General features: G+C 43.6%; 1 protein-coding gene and 1 pseudogene across 1 annotated transcript in view; one reads left to right on the top strand and one right to left on the bottom strand.

Annotated features, from left to right (window-relative positions):
- Positions 1 to 18,439, top strand: part of ABCB11 (ATP binding cassette subfamily B member 11) — an 85,254-nt gene that overhangs the window by 35,303 nt on the left and 31,512 nt on the right. Inside the window, exons 12-16 of the mRNA XM_090045543.1 lie at positions 7,065 to 7,178; positions 9,635 to 9,745; positions 10,659 to 10,784; positions 13,031 to 13,234; positions 14,355 to 14,525. Of these exons, the coding sequence (XP_089901669.1) occupies positions 7,065 to 7,178; positions 9,635 to 9,745; positions 10,659 to 10,784; positions 13,031 to 13,234; positions 14,355 to 14,525 (726 nt within the window). The remainder of the gene's footprint in view (positions 1 to 7,064; positions 7,179 to 9,634; positions 9,746 to 10,658; positions 10,785 to 13,030; positions 13,235 to 14,354; positions 14,526 to 18,439) is intronic.
- On the bottom strand, positions 2,294 to 3,732 carry LOC149867505 (uncharacterized; annotated as a pseudogene).

Genomic DNA, 18,439 nt, shown 5'->3' on the forward strand with positions numbered 1-18,439 from the left:
GATCACCTGTCTGGGGTCTTGTGAACCCAGCATTCACTCCTGCCTGTGGCAGGGGGTCAGGCTAGATGATCCGTTCAGGTCCCTCCTGACCCTAGCTACTATGACACTATGAAACTATAAAGACCCCCAGGGTAGGAGCCAGCACCACTTCCCTTGGAAGTTGGTTCCAGATCCTAGCCTCCCTGACAGTGAAGTAGTGCCTCCTGATATCTAGCTCGAATCTACGCTCCATCAACTTATGGCCGTTATTCCTTGTTATTCCCAGTAGTGCTAGGGGGAACAGGGACTCTCCCATTACCTGCTGGTCTCCCTTGGCCAGTTTATGGACAGCCACCAGATCCCCTCTCAGCCTTCTCTTGTGGAATTTTTTAACGAGAATGGGGTGAGAGGTAGTGTCGAAGGCCTTCTGAAAGTCCAGGAAGACTATGTACGCTGCTACCCCTGCAGCTAATGATTTGATGATCTGATCATAGAAGGCCACCAGGTTGGTCTGACAGGACCTGCCACTAATGAACCCATGTTGGTTGCCCCTAAGCATGACCTCCCCTGCTGGCCCCTTGTGGATATGTGCCAGAATAATTTTCTCAAAAAGCTTGCCCAGGATTGAGGTAAGACTAACTGGCCTATAGTTTCCTGGGTCCTCCTCCTTCCCCTTTTTGAAGATGGGAACCACATTGGCCCTGTTCCAGTCCTCTGGCACCACACCAGAGCACCATGAGTGCTCGTAAAGCCATTGCAGGGGTCCTGCAATGACCTCAGCCAATTTCTTTAGTACTCTAGGGTGGAGATCATCTGGACTGGCTGACTTGAATATGTCCAGTCCCTCCAGAAGTTCCCTACCTAGTTCCTCACTAACCCTTGGCCTAGGTGTGCTTCCACTGGGGCCTGAGGGGGGCCCAGCGGTGGGGTGACTGGTCTGGTGCCTGCTTAGGAAAATGGAGGCAAAGAAATCCTTAATATGTTGGCTTTGTCCTCTGGTGTGACGATCAAATTTCCTAATGTGTCCTGCAGGGGCTCCACATTACCCAGAACCTTCTTTTTACCCCCTATGTATTTAAAGAAGGACTTCTTATTGTCCTTAATCTGGGAAGCTAGTCCCAGTTCCATCTCTGCCTTGGCCTTCCTGACTGCCCCCTACATCCCCGAGCAACTGCAGTATAGTCATCCCTGGTGATGGCCCCTCCTTTCCATTGGGCGTACACCTCCCTTTTAGCTAGGAGACATTCCTGGAGGCTTTTGGTGAGCCATGGGGGCTTGTGTGCCCTCCTGCTCCCTTTGATCCGCATTGGGATTACCTCCCTTTGGGTTTGGAGCATTGTCTCCTTAAGGAGTGACCACTTTCCTTGGACACCTGGCTCCCCTCCCCTCTGGGACCTCAGTGCCTCCCCGACTATTCTCCTTAGCCCATTGAAGTTTGCCCTCCTGAAATCTAGGGCTGCTGCCTTACTGCAGGCCTTTGCCACCTTGCGCTAGATGGTGAATCCCAGTAGGTGATGATCACTGTCGCCCAGGTGGTCGAGCACCTGCAGCCCCCTCACCAGGTCATCTCCCATGGCCAGCACCAGGTCCAACAAGGCGTCTCCCCTGGTGGGGCTGTGCACCTCCTGGATTAGATGAAGGTCCTGCATTCTGGCTAAGAACCTACGTGAGCGGTCAGATCTGGCTGACTGCTCTTCCCAGCAGATGCCTGGGAAGTTCAGGTCCCTTATGACTACCACATCCTTTGACTTCACCAGCTCCGTGAGCTGACCTAAGAATTCCTGGTTGAGGTCTTCCCCTTGGTTGGGAGGTCTGTAGTAGACCCCCACTGTTAAGTCTCTTTCCCCTTGACTGCCTTGTATTCTAACCCGAAGCACTTCAGAGTGCCCTTCCTCTGATTCTTTATTAATTGACGAGGATGGGTATTCCTCCTTAATGTAGAGTGCCACGCCCCCACCTTTCCTTCCTAGCCTGTCCCTCCTGTACAGCCTATAGCCCTTGACAGTCACCCCCCAGTCATGCGTTGAGTCCCACCACGTTTCAGTGATCCCCACTATGTCTGGGTTGGTGTCAGCTAGCAAGAGGGTGAGTTCCTCCTGCTTGTTTCCCATACTACGAGCGTTTGTATAGAGGCATTTGAGGCCTCCTGTGGATATGTGCACTGGCCTCCTAATCACAGCATTGCCCTGGCCCCCGTCGCTTACCTGTGTATATGTTTCGCTCATTGGTCTAGGCTGGACTGTACTTGTGGGTGTTGCTTGGTCTGTCAGTCCGATGATTCCTCCACCCTCGTCTTCCCCTTCCTCCAACGAGCCTAGTTTAAAGCCTGCCGGAGGAGGTCCACCAACCTAGAAGAAAACACATGCTTACTTTTAGGGGAAAGGTGGAGCCCATCCCATCCAAGCATGTCTATTGTTGTGATATGCTGGTCATGGTTGAGGAAACCAAAGCCTACCTTGAGACACCATTCCCAAAGCTGCCAGTTGGTCTCTGCGATGCACGTTTCATGCCATCTTCCATGTCCACTCACTGGTAGGATAGAAGAGAAAACCACCTGTGTGCCTATTTCCTTTAGCATGCACCCCAGAACGTGGTAGTCCTCCATCAGGCGATCAGGGCTTCTCCGGGCCGCATCATTAGTACCCACATGGACTAGGACTATAGGGTAGTAATCGGTGGGCTGAATCACAGTTTGGATCATCCCTTTCACGTCCTGAATCTTTGTTCCAGGTCAGCAATAGATCTCACATGCCGAGGGGTCCTGGCGACAGATGGGGCCCTCTGTACCTCTCAGGATGGAGTCACCTATGACGATCATGCTACGCTTTCTCCTTCTGGCCTGCTTATCTCCTTCGGCCTGCTTGGGACATGGAAAGCATGGAGTTGCCTCCTCCCTGGTTTCCTCCTCTCCTTCCTTCTCCTCCAGAGTTGCCAGGGCCTCATACCTGTTCTCCAGCCGGACTGGAGGAACTGGTACTGCTGTGTTACGAGCAGCCCTGGTTCGGGAGGTGACCATCTGCCACTTAGCAGTGGAGGGCACTTCTTGAGGTGCATCTTCCTTGGGTGCATAACCCTGCAGGGAAAGAAAATATCTGAGGTCAATTTCTTCCTCTGCCTCCCTGATTCCCCTCAGCCTCCTAACCTCCTCCTGGAGCTCCCTCACCTGCGCCTCCAGGGCCCTAAGGTGGGCGCCTGCAGGACAGGTGTGGAGGTCCCCAGTCCCTGCCCCCCCAGGCCTTGCTGGGCAACTCCCACAGGCCAGGGGGTGGGAGGACGCCAACCCCTCCATGGGCTCTGTCTGGGTGGAGGCCTCAGACAAGCCCCAGGAAGGCTGTACCCCCTGGGCAGGGGCCCTGGCAGCACTCCGCGTCGACACCATCGTAGTAGTTGCTGCCTGTTTCTGGCTGAGTGCGGTGCCTTTGCCCCGTGCTAGCAGGAGTCTCCCTCCTGGCCCTTCCTGCTTGCCTGCTGGCGTGAACGGTGACACAAACATTGGTGCGCTCTTATAGAATGCGCCTGTTTGCATGCTCTGTTTGCATGGCTCAGGAGCGTGGCTCCCTACTGGCTCAGTTAAGAGGGATCCAGGGGGCTTCCCCTCCAGATCTGGCTCAGCTGTGTCGGTCCCTCTGCTCCACTTACCTTAGGGGGCTCAGCTGCTGCTGCCCCCACTGCTGTTGCGTTCGCCTCTGCTGCTGCTGCTGCTGCTGCTGCGTTCGCCTCTGCCCCAGGTCCGGTAAGGGGGCAAATGTGCATGCGGGACACACACGTGCCTGGATCCCTCCTCTCTCTGCTGCTCCCGGCTTCCAAGGTCTTGTAGCCTCTCCTCGTAGGGCCTGCCCTGCTATCCCTTGATCATGTGAGTGGCCCTCCTCTGGACCCTCTCCATGTTGTCCACATTCCTCCTGAAGTGCGGTGCCCAGAACTGGATGCAGTACTCCAACTGCAGCCTGACCAATGTCATATAGAGGGGGAGGATCACCTCCTTGGACCTGCTCATGATGCATCTGCGGATGCATGATAAGGTGCGGTTAGCCTTCCTGACTGCCTCCCCACATTGGCGGCCCATGTTCATCTTGGCATCAATGAAAACTCAAGATCCTTTTCTGCCTCTTCGCTGATGAGAAGGGAGTTCCCCAGCCTGTAGGTATGCTGCTCATTCTTTCTCCCTAGGTGCAGTACCCTACACTTGTCAGTATTGAGTCCCCTTTTTATTCTCATCTGCCCACCCCTGTAACCTGTCCAGATCCAATTGCAGCCTGTCCCTTCCTTCTATCATGCCCACTTCTCCATACATCTTAGTGCCATCTTCGAATTTGAATAAGGTGCTTTTCACCCCCTCGTCCAAGTCACCGACGAAGATATTGAACAGTGGGGGCCTGAGGACCAAACCCTGGGGGACCCCACTGCCCACATCCCTCCAGGTCGAAAATGACCCATCCACCACCACTATCTGGGTGCGGCCCTCCAGCGAATTGGCGACCCTTCTGACTGTGTAGGCATGACACCACAATCTCCTAATTTTTTAATGAGAATGGGGTGAGAGACAGTGCTGAAGGCCTTCCTGAAGTCCAGAAAAACTATGTCCACTGTGACACCTGCATCCAAAGATTTTGTGACCTGGTCATAAAAGGCCACCAGGTTGGTCTGACAGGACCTGCCTCTACTGAACCCATGTTGGTTGCCCCTAAGCATAAGCTCCCCTGCTGGCCCCTCGCAGATGTGCACCTGGATAATTTTCTCAAAAGAGCTTCCCCAGGACTGAGGTAAGACTAACAGGCCTATAATTTCCTGGGTCCTCCTTCCTCCCCTTTTTTGAAAATGGGGACCATATTGGCCCTTTTCTAGTCCTCTGGCACCTTGCTCTGCTAATTCCCTCTGCTAATTCCCTCAGCACTCTCAAGTAGAGATCGTCAGGACCTGCTGATTTGAACACATCCAGTCCCACCAGAAGTTCCCTGACTAGGTCCTCTCTGACCCTGGGCCTGGCTGTGCCTCCCCTGGGACCAACAGGGATCCCAGTGGGGGGGATGACCTGGTCCCTACTCAGAAAAAGGAGGCAAAGAAATTGTTAAATAGGTTAGCTTTGTCGTCTGGTGAGACCACCAGATTTCCTAGCATGTCCTGCAGAGGCCCCACATTACCAGGAACCTTCTTTTTACCCACTATGTATTTAAAAAAGGATTTCTTGTTATCCTTGATCCTAAAATTAGTGCAGCTTAACTGCCTCAGGGGTTGTCTAAATGAAAAAAATAGTAAGCATCAAATTAGGGTGTGAATTTACATCATATTTTTTGCTCCATATTAATGCCCACATAGATACTCACCCAGTACCACCTTTGAATATACTAATCTGCACACCAAAGTCTACACAGCACAAAGCATCACTTGGCAGAGATACTTGTGCTTGCTCTTCATGGGCTAGTACTGGAACCAGAAGCAATATAACCATATTAGCATGGCACTACTCCAAGGATAATAAGTCTTGATTTTTGGGTGAGCTAATTAGTGCAGGTGCATTTTCCCCTGCTTTGGAAGCAGAATTACTCTTTATTTATGCTGATCTAAGTGAGAGAATTAGGCACTGAGTAATGTTCATTATTCTATGGCAATACCACTCACCTGCTACACCCTTGGTGGAATGTCCTTCACAACTGCCTGCCTGTCTTAATTCATAGGACTGAGAGTCCTTGACTGCCTTTTGGTAGAATTCCACAGGAATTGCCAAACTAATTTAAGGAGTTATACACCTTCCTTTTAACATTTTTATTTTATTTCCAAATGTATTGGTCATATTAGAGTAAAAATGCATGAAAGGTAAAACCAAAGGACATATGAGACAGCAAATATCTGATATATGTCAAATTATCTCTCTGGTGATAGCAGTCCAGAAGGGATGGTATAAATCAAAGTAAGTCCTGGAAAGAAAGTTTTTAATTCTAAGGAAGGCAACTTCTATAGTAGGTAAGGAGAAAAATATTTACAAGGTTGAACTAGAATATATTGCTACCCTGCACCTAGAAATAAAACCATGTAAATAATGTATTAACATGACTGCATTGTAGTTATGTATAATAGAACAGTGAAGGAAAAAGACTTATTTTTCTTCCAGTGTCCCATATTTCAGCTCCACAATACCAATCAAAATTACCAACATAATTGGAGTGGGATCTCTACAGTGGCACATATAATATAAACTTAGGAGCCTAAATAAACTTAGCACCCAATATCCAAAGGTCATGAATATCTGCAGGTCTCAAAGAAATCAAGTTTTAACTGATTCCTTCAGTATTCTGGACTCAGCTACACATGCCCTGTCTTGGAGCATGGTGCCTCTAACCCCCTGATCCTCTTCTCAGCTTTCTGCATTCTCTAGTGATTATCCCTTTGTGTCATAATATCTGAAATCTGGAGCCAAAGGAGAGTTTCCTGGGATTTTCAGAAAGGCGTGACCAGGAAACAAACTCCTTTGCTTTCTGGCTAGCATTTGGGGGCGAACTGGGAGAAACTCACTGGATAGGGCTCAGGAAAGCACTTGTATAGAAAACCAGAGGAGAAACATAGTATGATGCAGCAGTAATGGAACATCTCAGATACAATCCTTGACAATATTACAGTATTCTGCAAAGATGCTTGGTACTGTCCCATCCTATTATTGCTTAAGCATAGGCAGGTGCAGTAGGGGCATTCATTTTCACATGCACTACTTTTCCATCAGGAGGAGGAAGGACTCTCTGTGGCTAGAACCTACCTTCACAGCAAGGTTTCCAGGTTCAGTTGTCATACAACCATCAGTCTTCACATGGATATCCACACTGTTCCAGACACAAGGGTTTTGGTTCAAAGCTGCTGCTAGTCATTTATCTTAAACATACAACTACTTAATGCTGCTTTTAAAACTTGAGACATAGGAACTCATTGCCATGCTGTTCTGACATTCTCAAGTGATTTAAGTGTCTCTTCTGCTTGCCAGTCTCCAACATGTCCAGCCTATATCTAGCTGCTAGCCAGATTCTATACCAGGTTGTTTTGTAAGGTATATAAAAAGCCCACTTCAGGCTATTTAAAGTCTTCTGTGTCTTTTTCAGGTTTTCTTTGGAGTCTTAATAGGTGCTTTAAATCTCGGTCAAGCTTCTCCTTGTTTGGAAGCTTTTGCCACTGGACGCGGGGCTGCAACAGGCATCTTTGAGACAATAGATGAAGTAAGTAATGAACTTCTTGAGCTCTCAGTCAGCTGTGAAAAATAATTAGATAAGCTTCAAGCACCGTAGGCTTTGTCAACAATATTAATGAAAAAAATATGAGGATAATTAAGGAAAAAATTACTGCAATAAAAAATATGCAGCTGCACGCACAGAAATTTATAGTGCCCCTAATCAACTCTGCAAGTGGGGTTTACACTAGCACAAACACTAATATTTATTCCTACTTTTTCATAAGTACTGTTCACAGTCAACCAGGAGTTAAAGCCAAAGGCACAGTGGAGGGTGTTAATCCTGTAGTCAGAGCTCAGGCCAGATCTCCAGCTGGCATAAATGGATGCAGCTTGACCAATGTCACTGGGCCATGCAGCCTCTAGCAGATGAGGCTCTTTCTCTCAGCATTTTTTTCAGTTTAGACAAGAAAGGAAAACTCAAATGCAGACAAAGACTTGGCCTGCAGCTTCTATAAACATCCTTTACCAAATTGAAAGCACTTGATTAAATCCTTTTAATTAGGCCACAGAGAAATTGTTGAGGGCTGGGAGTTATTGCTAGATATTTTTAGCAACCATTTATATTAGTTTATATGTGTTTAGTTACCACAGAGGCATCAAGGCCTGATCCAAAAGCCAAAGACTTTGAAGTCAGCTAAAAGGGCATAGGAGAAGGATCTACAGATATTTTTCTAAATTCAAATAAATGATGTTTCAGAAGCATTCAAAAGACAAATCCCATTTACAAAGGTAATGTAAGCAGCTAAGCATAGATCCTCAGAAGTATTTAGGCATCTGTTTCCTATTGATTTAAATAGGAATGTGATGAAATCTAGTAATATCAAAGGGAATTAGGTACTTATTAGGTGGTAAACTCCTAGACTGCAGGGCTCTATGCAGGTTGGATCCAGACCCAACTCCAGTGGCAGGGTGAGTGGCAGTTTCATTAGCTGTCACATATTCATAAGCCACAGGGATTAACACACCCATTGCTCACTCCTCCAAAGCCAACACCCAACTGTATTCCATATGCAGGAATTCAGTGGTAGACTCCACCTTTCACTTTCCAGCTCCTGCAGGAGCCCCACAAGCTTAATCTGGCCAGTAAGCCTTATGTTTAACACGCCTACTTTAGAGAATCTAGGCTTCTGGCACCTCAGTCTCAAAGAAAGCCATGTCAGTTTACACTTTCAAATTTTATGTTTCACAATAGTAAAAAGTTTTGCAGGAAAATAATAAGTTCTTCCCTGACACTTTCAGAGCCAAAACAGCTCATCTAACCCACCTCAAAGCATCTGTTTTTTGGGTACAGAACATATAGCCCATTTGGTAGATAAAAATTTACTCTTATTGTATTTCTCAGTATTCATAGTTTCATAGTAGCTAGGGTCAGGAGGGACCTGAACAGATCATCTGGCCTGACCCCCTGCCACAGGCAGGAATAAATGCTGGGTTCACAAGACCCCAGACAGGTGATCATCCAACCTCCTCTTGAATATGCCCAAGGTAGGGGCGAGGACCACTTCCCTGGGAAGTTGGTTCCAGATTTTGGCCACCCTAACTGTAAAAAATTGCCTTCTGATCTCTAACCTAAACCTTTTCTCCATCAGCTTATTACCATTGTTCCTTGTCACCCCAGGTAGTGGTGGGGAGAAAAGGGCTCTACCTATTTGCTGTTGATCTCCCCTGATGAGTTTGTAGGCAGTCACAAATTCAGCTACTGGGTAAAACTGTATGTTTGTGATCACTATGATTTCCAGCTCCAAACTATGACTTCATATAAAGACCTGGGGCCTCCAATCCTTTACATTAAATGATATGGTTTTGTTGGTTTCCTTGAAGTTACTCCTGATTTGTGGCAGAGTAATTAACCAATAATTAAATCATAATGTTCTGTGCCTATTCCCTGAATGGATAGACTGACAATTTACTGCAGGGAGTAAGGAGGCCGGACTTTCCTGTGTGGCAACTGCTAAACAGTAACTGCTTTTATGCATGCTCTTACCTATAATAAGTGGATCCTAAATGGTAATTTATCTGTCATTCAGTGATGGCTAAGCTACCATTGTAAAGTCCTGCTCTTTCTTAACCTATAATAAATGGTTCTTTTGTCCATGCCCTTAGTTATGATTTTTCTCATGTCTTGCCATGATAAACAACCAGCCTTATTAATAGATTTTTCCAAGTCAAGTGATTCAATGAAAGAGTTGGCTGCATGGCTAAAATGAATACAGCATTCATTTTTCTTTCCATTGTTATTCACCAATGACAAATGCATTGTTATTTTGGCCTAGAATGTTATTCTTCTCCATGCTTTGTAGCAGGCTTCCATTGCTTGAGTATATCTCAGAGCAGTTCAGGCTGAATGCTCATGGTTTTGTAACATGGTAGGGAAATTTATGAACTGCCGCAAAAGATCAATTATTTAACAACAAATAAATAACATGCTAAATTCTATTCTAGAAACCTACCATTGACAGTATGTCAGAGAATGGCTACAAACTGGATAAAGTAAAAGGTGAAATTGAGTTCCATAATGTAACATTCTATTACCCATCCAGGCCAGAGGTAAAGGTAATTATTCATCATTTCTCCTGTGAATAATTTGAGCATAAGCAATTACAATATGCTGTTTTAGCGAGTAATTTCTAAACTCCATTAGAGTATGTTTTTCAAAAGCACAAGCCCTTTGTTTAAACTTGGGCTATTAATCATTTTAGTGTCAACAGTATTAGAACTTACTATGGCTTTTAATCAGCTTACCCCATTGCTTTCTCTTTCTGACACATCCATTGCTATGCAAATTCCTTTCTGAAGAACATGAATTTAGAGCAATACCGTTCCTTTGTAATGAATTGCACTGTTTTAGCAATGTGCACAAAAAAAGGCACAAGGTAATAAAATCTTTTTGCTCAGTTCATTTTATCATGTAACTTCAATTGCTTTAGAGATATGCAATGTATTGTACCTCTGCCTAGCTCTTACAGTACATGAACATTACCTGCACATCTACTTCAGTGCTGCTGTGTTTAAATGGACACATTCTCCTTAGAAGGTACACTATCAAGCAAGAGAACGCATGCAATTATTTTAGGAACAGGAGCTTATTACGTATGACACCTGATTCTCATACTAGCTTTTTGGTGCAAACAATGTTTAGATCTTTTCAGGCACTCGCCCTAGCTATGCAGTATTCTTTTTGTAGGTTTGCTGTGTTCTGCAAAATGTATTTCAGGTGAAATTAATCTCTAGTATGCACAAGTTCAGGTCCTGTTGACTTAAATGACAATCAAGCATGACCAAAGATCAGAATTGTTTGTATTTTCTTCCTGGGACTTAATCCCATACATGATGTATACTTATAAACTCTTACAATTATTTTAAAATATTTTGGTTACTTTTTTTTTCTTACTGTCCATTTCATAATAAGGGTGAAGGAGTGCACCTGTTTGACTCCAGAAATGCATGGTTCCTTTTATGTTTTCAGATTTTGGATAACCTCAACATGGTTATTAAATCAGGGGAGACAACCGCTTTCGTTGGACCAAGTGGAGCTGGGAAAAGCACTGCAGTGCAGCTTATCCAGAGATTCTATGACCCTAGTGAAGGAATGGTGAGATTATGTCACTTTGCCCTTCACTTGAAGGGTATCATATTTTTCACTCAAAGTTAAGAGAAGATTTTTCGTCAAGGTGTTTTTAAAATAGTCATTACTAAAATCAGTGGGTAAGAGATAAGCAGAATGTCTTGTTTTGTCTTGTTCTGTTTTCAGGCCAGGAACTGTACTTACGCTTTTAGAACAATGTTGGAGAATCCTGAACTGACCAAGTTTGGGAAATGTAACATTAAGCGCTTAACCATTATCTCATAATACAGGAGACCCTTGTCATTCATGGGGGATATGTTCTCGAGATCCCCATGAATGGCAAAATCTGCGAATAAGGCACTACATTCATGACCGCAGTGCTCCCGGTGGCCGGGGGGTAGGGGGAGGCATGGCTGCGCTGGTGGCGGCAGGAGCAAGCGTGAGGCTCTCAAGGAGCTCCTGTAAGTGTATTTAAGAAGTGGGTTTGGCATTTGCGAATATTTGAAACTACAAATGCAAACCCGTGAATAGCAAGGGTTTCCTGTATTGCTACAATATGTGCTGAATGGATTAGCTGCATGTTATTACCAACAGCATTTAAGGTTCAGTTTATAAATGTCCTTAGTGCAAACCACATAAACGTTGATTTGTATCTCATGACAAAAGGCCAATATTCAGTTTAGTATATACAAGTCATTATTTGGATTAATTCATGTAAGAAATCGGTCGTATTACATTTGGTATTTCCATGATTTCTTTATGTAGTAATGATAATAGTCAGAATGTTCTATCTTCATATAGCACTGTTCATCTGGGAATCTGATGGTGTTTTATAACTTGGAAATGTTTTATAACTTAGATTAAAAATGAAGAAAAATAATTTTCATTGCCCAGTTTTTGAAAGGGAATGTTTTTTTTTGTTCATTTTTTTGTGAACATCTTTATAAAGATCCTGGTTTTGAAAATGTTCATTTTCAGCACTTTTTGGTTTTCTTTATTCTTTCCTCCCCTTTCCTCTCTTCTTTCTTTCACTGTGTCTTTGAAAAAAGGAAGGGGAGAAGAGGGAACTTGGAAAAAGGACAGGGGTTGGAGAGGAAAAAGGAGATCCTGAAAGAAACAAAAATGACAAAAAATGACATCTACATTTTTAGATAAAGGTTGATTTTGGACCCCAAGAATCCCCTGGAAACAAATGAAAAATGTTGACCTGCTCTATTAAAAATGATAATTGGTTCTTATAACCTAACACAGGGAGGTAGGTGTTAGAAATGCAGGCACATGGAAGCATCCAAATTAATGAGAATTGCTGGCTGGAAAGCAGGAATCCCTTCTGTGAAAAAATCCAACTTTGGATATATTTTTGCAGATAGACTGTGAAAATGAGAACAGTTTTCCAGGCATGCAGCCAAAAAACCATTACTTCAGCTTTTCGGAAGAAAATAGGTATCTTCTGAGAAATGTTTCCTATAGAAAATATATGTTTTGTAAATCCATCTAGAAAATCAATTCTGATGAAGATTCTGGAGGCCTAATAAGGAAAAGCATAATTTCTTATTAGGTTGAATCTTCCCGTATGTCAAGCTGAGATGTGCCCCAGAACCCATCAGACCAGTGCTAGGACTGTGAGGCTTAAAGCTGCAGAACTTGGTGTGGCCACACTGTGTTCCAGGTTTTTTAGATGCCTCAATTTGAGCATTCAGGTTGTTTCTGAGAGAGAGGAATTTGGTACAGCCAAAATGTCCTTTATTTTTTTAAATTTTAATTTTGGGGCAGCCGAGGTTGTTGAGGCCAGTGCAGTGAGGAAGCCAGCAGCCCTAGAGGCTTACACTGTATCTCTGGGGCTGAGCATCATTGTGGCAGTGAAAAGAGGGATGTTTGTGCCTGCTTGCAGCCTGTTCTTGCAGGGAACAAGGCCCTCCATCACAGCTTTGAATTTTTATTTTTTATTTTTATTTTTTTCAGTGTGAGGTACTGGTGTGCATAAGTATGTCTGTGAGTCTGGTGTTGGTCTAGGCAGGGAGGTTGGGCTGCCTGGATGCTGGCCTTGTTGTGTGGCTCCGTGATTCTGTTCTTTTATTATCTAATTTTATTTTTCATTGTATTGCTTAAAGTGTAAACAAGAATGATTCTATCCTTTCTTTCTATTCTTTCTTACCCCAGGGGAATGCAGGAATAACTTCATTTAAGACCATAGACTTGAGTAGTATGAAATTTGAATTGGAAACAAGAATGGCACTGACTGGTTTTCCATTTCAATTTATGTGGTTCTGTAGGTTACTCTGGATGGCCATGACATTCGCTCCCTTAATATTAAGTGGTTGCGCTCACAGATTGGTATTGTTGAACAAGAGCCAGTCCTGTTTGCTACCACAATTGCAGAGAACATTCGTTATGGGCGAGATGAAGCAACTATGGAAGACATCATCAAAGCAGCCAGGGAGGCCAATGCCTACAACTTCATCATGGATCTGCCCCAAGTAAATTGTGCCTGTTAACATTTTTTAGCAGATCTGGATGGATTTTACAGGGGGCGGAATTTCCTTTTTCCTTCTCTCTCTCCTACAACCTGTTGAGTACTCAAATGGTTGGGTAGAAATTGAATTGTAGCTGTCCCAGAGGCTCAAAGTGAAAACAAATGAGAAAGTTACAGGTGTAATTAGTTACATGTGATAACAAATTTATCATCCTAAGCTGCTTTCCTAGATTCTTGGATGGGTTAGATAGGCCGTAGCAGAAAGTCTTTTTAACATGAACTTCCCTGAAGTGCAGTAGAAGAAAGACAGGATTTGGTTTTAAGTGAGCATGAGGAGATTCTAATTTGGGGTAATACTACAGAAATAAGGTCATGCAGTTCCACCTAGCTGTTTATGTCCCAGGCTAACCACACACAAACCATACACTCACCTATAGGCTTGCTTATATTACAAAGATTCTGCTACTATAGCTATGCAGATGTAGATATGTCAGCTGAGCTCTTCAGTGGCAATTGCATGCATACTGCTGGAGAGGTTTTTCAGCTGTCATAGTTATATCATCTTCAGTTACATTTGCTAAGATGGCAAAAGGCCACTTTGGTTAGCATATCTGCCTCATGTATAGGATCTTTTCACACCTCTAGCTAATATAGCTACATTGGCAAAAGTCTGTTGTGTAGACCAAGCTTAAGTGTTGACAGAAACGAAGCAGCACCGTATACCTGATATTGGTGTACTACAATGCATGTGAATCATGTAAAGCCAGATGAGCGTCTGACATTCTGAAACTAGCCTGGGGTGCTGCAAAGTTTGCTAGTAGGTCACCACGAGAGATGGGGAGAGGGAAGATTTTTCACCTATGTTACAGCTCTTTCTGATGGAATTGCTCTGGGTCAAAAGGTAGTGTAAGCCTCCCTATTTAAGAGGAAGGGTTTTGTTGAATATGTAGGGGCCTCTGTATGGAGGGCAGAACAAGTTCTAACACTACTGGTTTTTCAGAAATTATTATTCCTCTCAGGCCTATTCCTTCCTCCTGTTCCTATGAAGTGTGAACACTGATTTCAATGGGAACAAAGCAAAGCCCTTCACTATATGATTCATTCTAATTTTCTCCTCTGCTCAGCAATTTGATACACATGTGGGCGAGGGTGGAAACCAGATGAGCGGAGGTCAGAAACAAAGGATAGCTATTGCTCGAGCCCTTGTCCGAAACCCAAAAATCCTGCTACTGGATATGGCAACATCAGCATTGGACAACGAAAGTGAAGCTATTGTCCATGAAGCGCTTCATAAGGTTTGCTTTTTATGCTGGTAATCAAGTTTAGAGAGGCATGAATACATTTGCAAAGTATTGTAGAAGGTGCTTACACAGTGTGTAAAAAAAAATAAATAAATAAAAAAAAAATCAGTATTTATTTTTTCCTTTAACATTTGTTTCACATGTACTAAATGGTGCAATATCATTAATGATAGGGAATTGCTCTTAACATTTTGTATGAAATCTGGAGGTAAACAGGTAAAAATTCCAGCCATTCTGGAAAATAAATTTCCAAATGAGCACTGGAAATACATGTGAATTTCTTTTATAATTTCTGTCAGTCTAAAAGGTCATAATTTAGCTTCACTACAGATTTCAGTTAAACGGCTATTTTGAAAACAAAATGTGAACATTTTTACTTTAATTTTTACATATCCAAACCACTTACTGCTTAGGGCCCAAAATTTCCTAAGAAATCAACTTATTCTCAGGGTGAAAAATTAATTAGAATAATGTTGTTAGTGAAATGGGTCTACTTTCATACTTGTGGGGAAATGGAACAACTATGATTTTTCTGAGTGGCTTTGTTTTTCACTGAAAATGCAACACACCTTTTGCCATGAGCAAAGTATGGTTTGTTTGATTTTTATTAAAACAGAAGCACAATTTTCAAACTTGGTTGCTTAAAGCCAATGCCTATCCCGTTGTTATACGGAAATATGAGAATGTGAGCCTTTTATATGCTGAAGGTATTCTTTCAACAAACATCCTGATTACAGTAGATTATCTGAAGAAGGAAGAGCTCAGTTCCCTTTGTTAAGTCAGGAAGCAAGTATTTGTGGGAGCAGTTAGAGCAAAATATGGCCATCTGCAGATTGTTGATTTTTGCCAAATGAAGTTAACCAAATTAGTGCTGAATGTCATACTGGGTTGATTCAAAATAAACACTAAGTTTTTTTTATTCACCTTTTTAAAAATAAATTCACTTGTATATTTTAAAAAATGCAATTTATAAATGGAAAATCCAAATGGTTTGCTTTGGAAATGTTGAAATGAAAGGTTTCTAATTTTTAGTTATTCAGTATTTTTCAGCCTAAACAATTCAATGAATTTATAAACTAGCAAATTGTTTCAGAATAGATACAGGAACCTCTGTAGTAAGAAAAAAGTTTCACATGAAAAATCTGCTGAATTCTTACCTTGATATGATCTTGTTTCTACAGGTAGCATATGCCTGTTTGACGTTTAGTTCCATACTGGAACCAACTTCCAGTATGCTAGAGGTGCTACTTCACTGTCAGGGCGGCTAGGATCTGGAACCAACTTCCAAGTGAAGTGGTGCTGGCTCCTACCCTGGGGGTCTTTAAGAGGAGGCTAGACAAACACCTTGCTGGGGTCGTTTGACCCCAGTACTTTTTCCTGCCAAGGCAGGGGATTGGACTTGATGATCTGCTCAGGTCCCTTCCGATCCTACTAACTATGAAACCATGAAGCTATGGATAAGGGCATTATAGGGAAGGACTTTTTTTCAGTTGTTCTTATTTCCTAGGAATTTAGAAAACATTTCCAGGTTCTTTTGCTCTGGCAAACTTGTTTTTCATCTCTGCTTGCTCCATCTAGAGAACACCTGTTAATTCCTCCTCTTCATTAATATGCTTTTCCCATGGATAATGTGCCCCAAACCCCAAAGCTGCACAGCTATTAAGTCAGTGAGATTCCTTTCAAAGAAAAAATGCACTGCTGCTGGGGTCCAGAAGGTCTTTCCTGGAAAGTATTCTGCTTCTCAGTTGGTGTATCTATAGGAGATGCTTACTCGGGAGTTGCCTAATTGGCTCTAAAGTGTCATTGATTTACACATGCAGAGCTATTAGGGTGGAGTAAACTGATTAACTCTTCCATTGATTAGTACTGCCAGCATAGTTATATACTCCACCACAGTGCATGTGTACATGAGGGGGCTTCAGTACAGGGCTGCCAGCCAGTTAGCCCTGCAATTAAGCACCCTTGTACCCCACCCAGCTCCTCTGCCGCACACTGAGCTGGGTCAGAGCAGCTCTAAGGGCCCCCGGCCAGCTGAGGCTGTGATGCCCTAGCTCAACAGGCTATAGGCCAGGGTGTATGTTGAAATGCTGTGCCTCAGAACTGTGAACAGCATGAACTGTGCCAGAGTTTATTGCATTGCATTAGTATTCATGTGTAGACCTGCCCAGTGGAATCTTTGTAAGAGGTTTATCTAGAACAAAGATGTTGATACATTTTTGTTCATTTTTTGGCTTCACTTAATCTTTGCTATCTGAAGAGAAAAGGGGTTGCTTACTAAGATAACCTTCTTGCCTTCTGATTATGCTGGTTCCCCAGGGCATCTCAATTCTGAGTTGCCATCCTTTACCTGCTTCAGACCATGAGTCCTTCAGCTCCTGGGAGTAGGAGAGAGCTGAGGAACCATTGGAAATGATGTTCCCCTTTGATTAGGGATCTTTGTGTGACCACTAACTTTCTTCTACTACTTCAAACGCTTCTTTGATGCTCGGATGTTAGCCTGATGGGAGCCATATACATATTGAGGTGAGGGGCTGTCTGCTGGGCATAAAAGACTTAGAGCATTGCAATGTGTACCCTCCATCATAAGGAATACACAGCCCCAAGTTATTAGGCATCCTTGGGGAAATGTAGACATTTAAAAATGGAATCTCACAAAGCAAGCCCACTGAGTGGGGAGCTGCCTAAGTTAGCCAGTAGAAAATCCCGAAGGGAAAGATATATCTTAAGATACACCCCCACTCTAGGACTTAGGCACCTCTCTCTGACTGGGATTCACAACTGTCTACCATGTTGTGTGTCAGTTTCAGCTTGGCACACACTCAGAGATTACTATTGGATTAGGTCCCACAGGTGATGAGGTGGTGATAGCTTATGGATGCTAACATGAGTTAAGTGCTTGACTGCTGAGATTTATGCAGTGTTGGGAATACCCAAAAGCAGACAGTTAGGCATGTAGGAACTTCAGATACCTCCATTATTAGGCAGCAGCAAAACAAGAGCTTGGAGGTTCCAAATTTTGGAATTATGTGTTTACATAGTTAGGTGGTGCTTAGACATGTGTCTTCTTTGTGGTTCATCAAAACAGTAAGCCATTCAGAAAGCATGAATGAATTACTTTAGAAAATCACACCTTTTCACTGAGTGTATTCTATCCTTCTTGAAATCGGAGTTCTTATCATGTTCATAACAGTTTCAGGTATAGCTTAAGTTTTACAAGACTTTAATTTTTTCATTACTATTTAAATTAGTATTCATTCATTAGAGGTAGTGTCATTGGTACATGTCATTTATGCAGCAACCCATTAGAACACAACATTTAGGTATTTGTTTGCAGTACATGTAGAAAAGCTTATAGTCCAAATCAGAGTCAGATCCTCATATCCTTCAGCAACCCCTTGCAGTCAAGGATGATTATCTTCTATAACTGTCATATCTGTGTGTCTGAAGATAGCTGATGAGTAGTGTTCTACATTCTCAGTTTTTATTTAAAATAAAATCTGGGAATTTTTCAGTGTTTATCTTCCAAACATAAAAACTGGGATGAAATCAGGATAAAAGGAAGAAAAGGAAAAAAAACTAATTTTAAATCAGGGAAAAATCAGTGGTGAGGAAGGGATGGACTAAGGCTGGGACTAGGGAAGAGGTGAAGGAGTGCAGCTGGGACTGCAGCAGGGAACAAAGCAGGGTGAGCTGCTGGTGGGTGCAGGGCAGGGGAGCACAGCTCTTGCTGCTACGTGCCCCCCAGGAGGGGGGCTGTGTTGGGCTCTTCCTGGGGGCACGTGCCCCCGGATCTGCACACAGGCCAAAACCAGGTTGCCATCTGCCCTGAGCACCGGGAAGAGCCCAACTGCCAGCCTCAGTCATCAGGGAGCAGAGCCGGGCTCTTCTGCCTGCCCTCCGCCTGCCCC

Source organism: Crocodylus siamensis, chromosome 4, assembly GCF_052110815.1.
Source record: "Crocodylus siamensis isolate JL-2025a chromosome 4, ASM5211081v1, whole genome shotgun sequence".
NCBI classification, from domain to species: domain Eukaryota; kingdom Metazoa; phylum Chordata; order Crocodylia; family Crocodylidae; genus Crocodylus; species Crocodylus siamensis.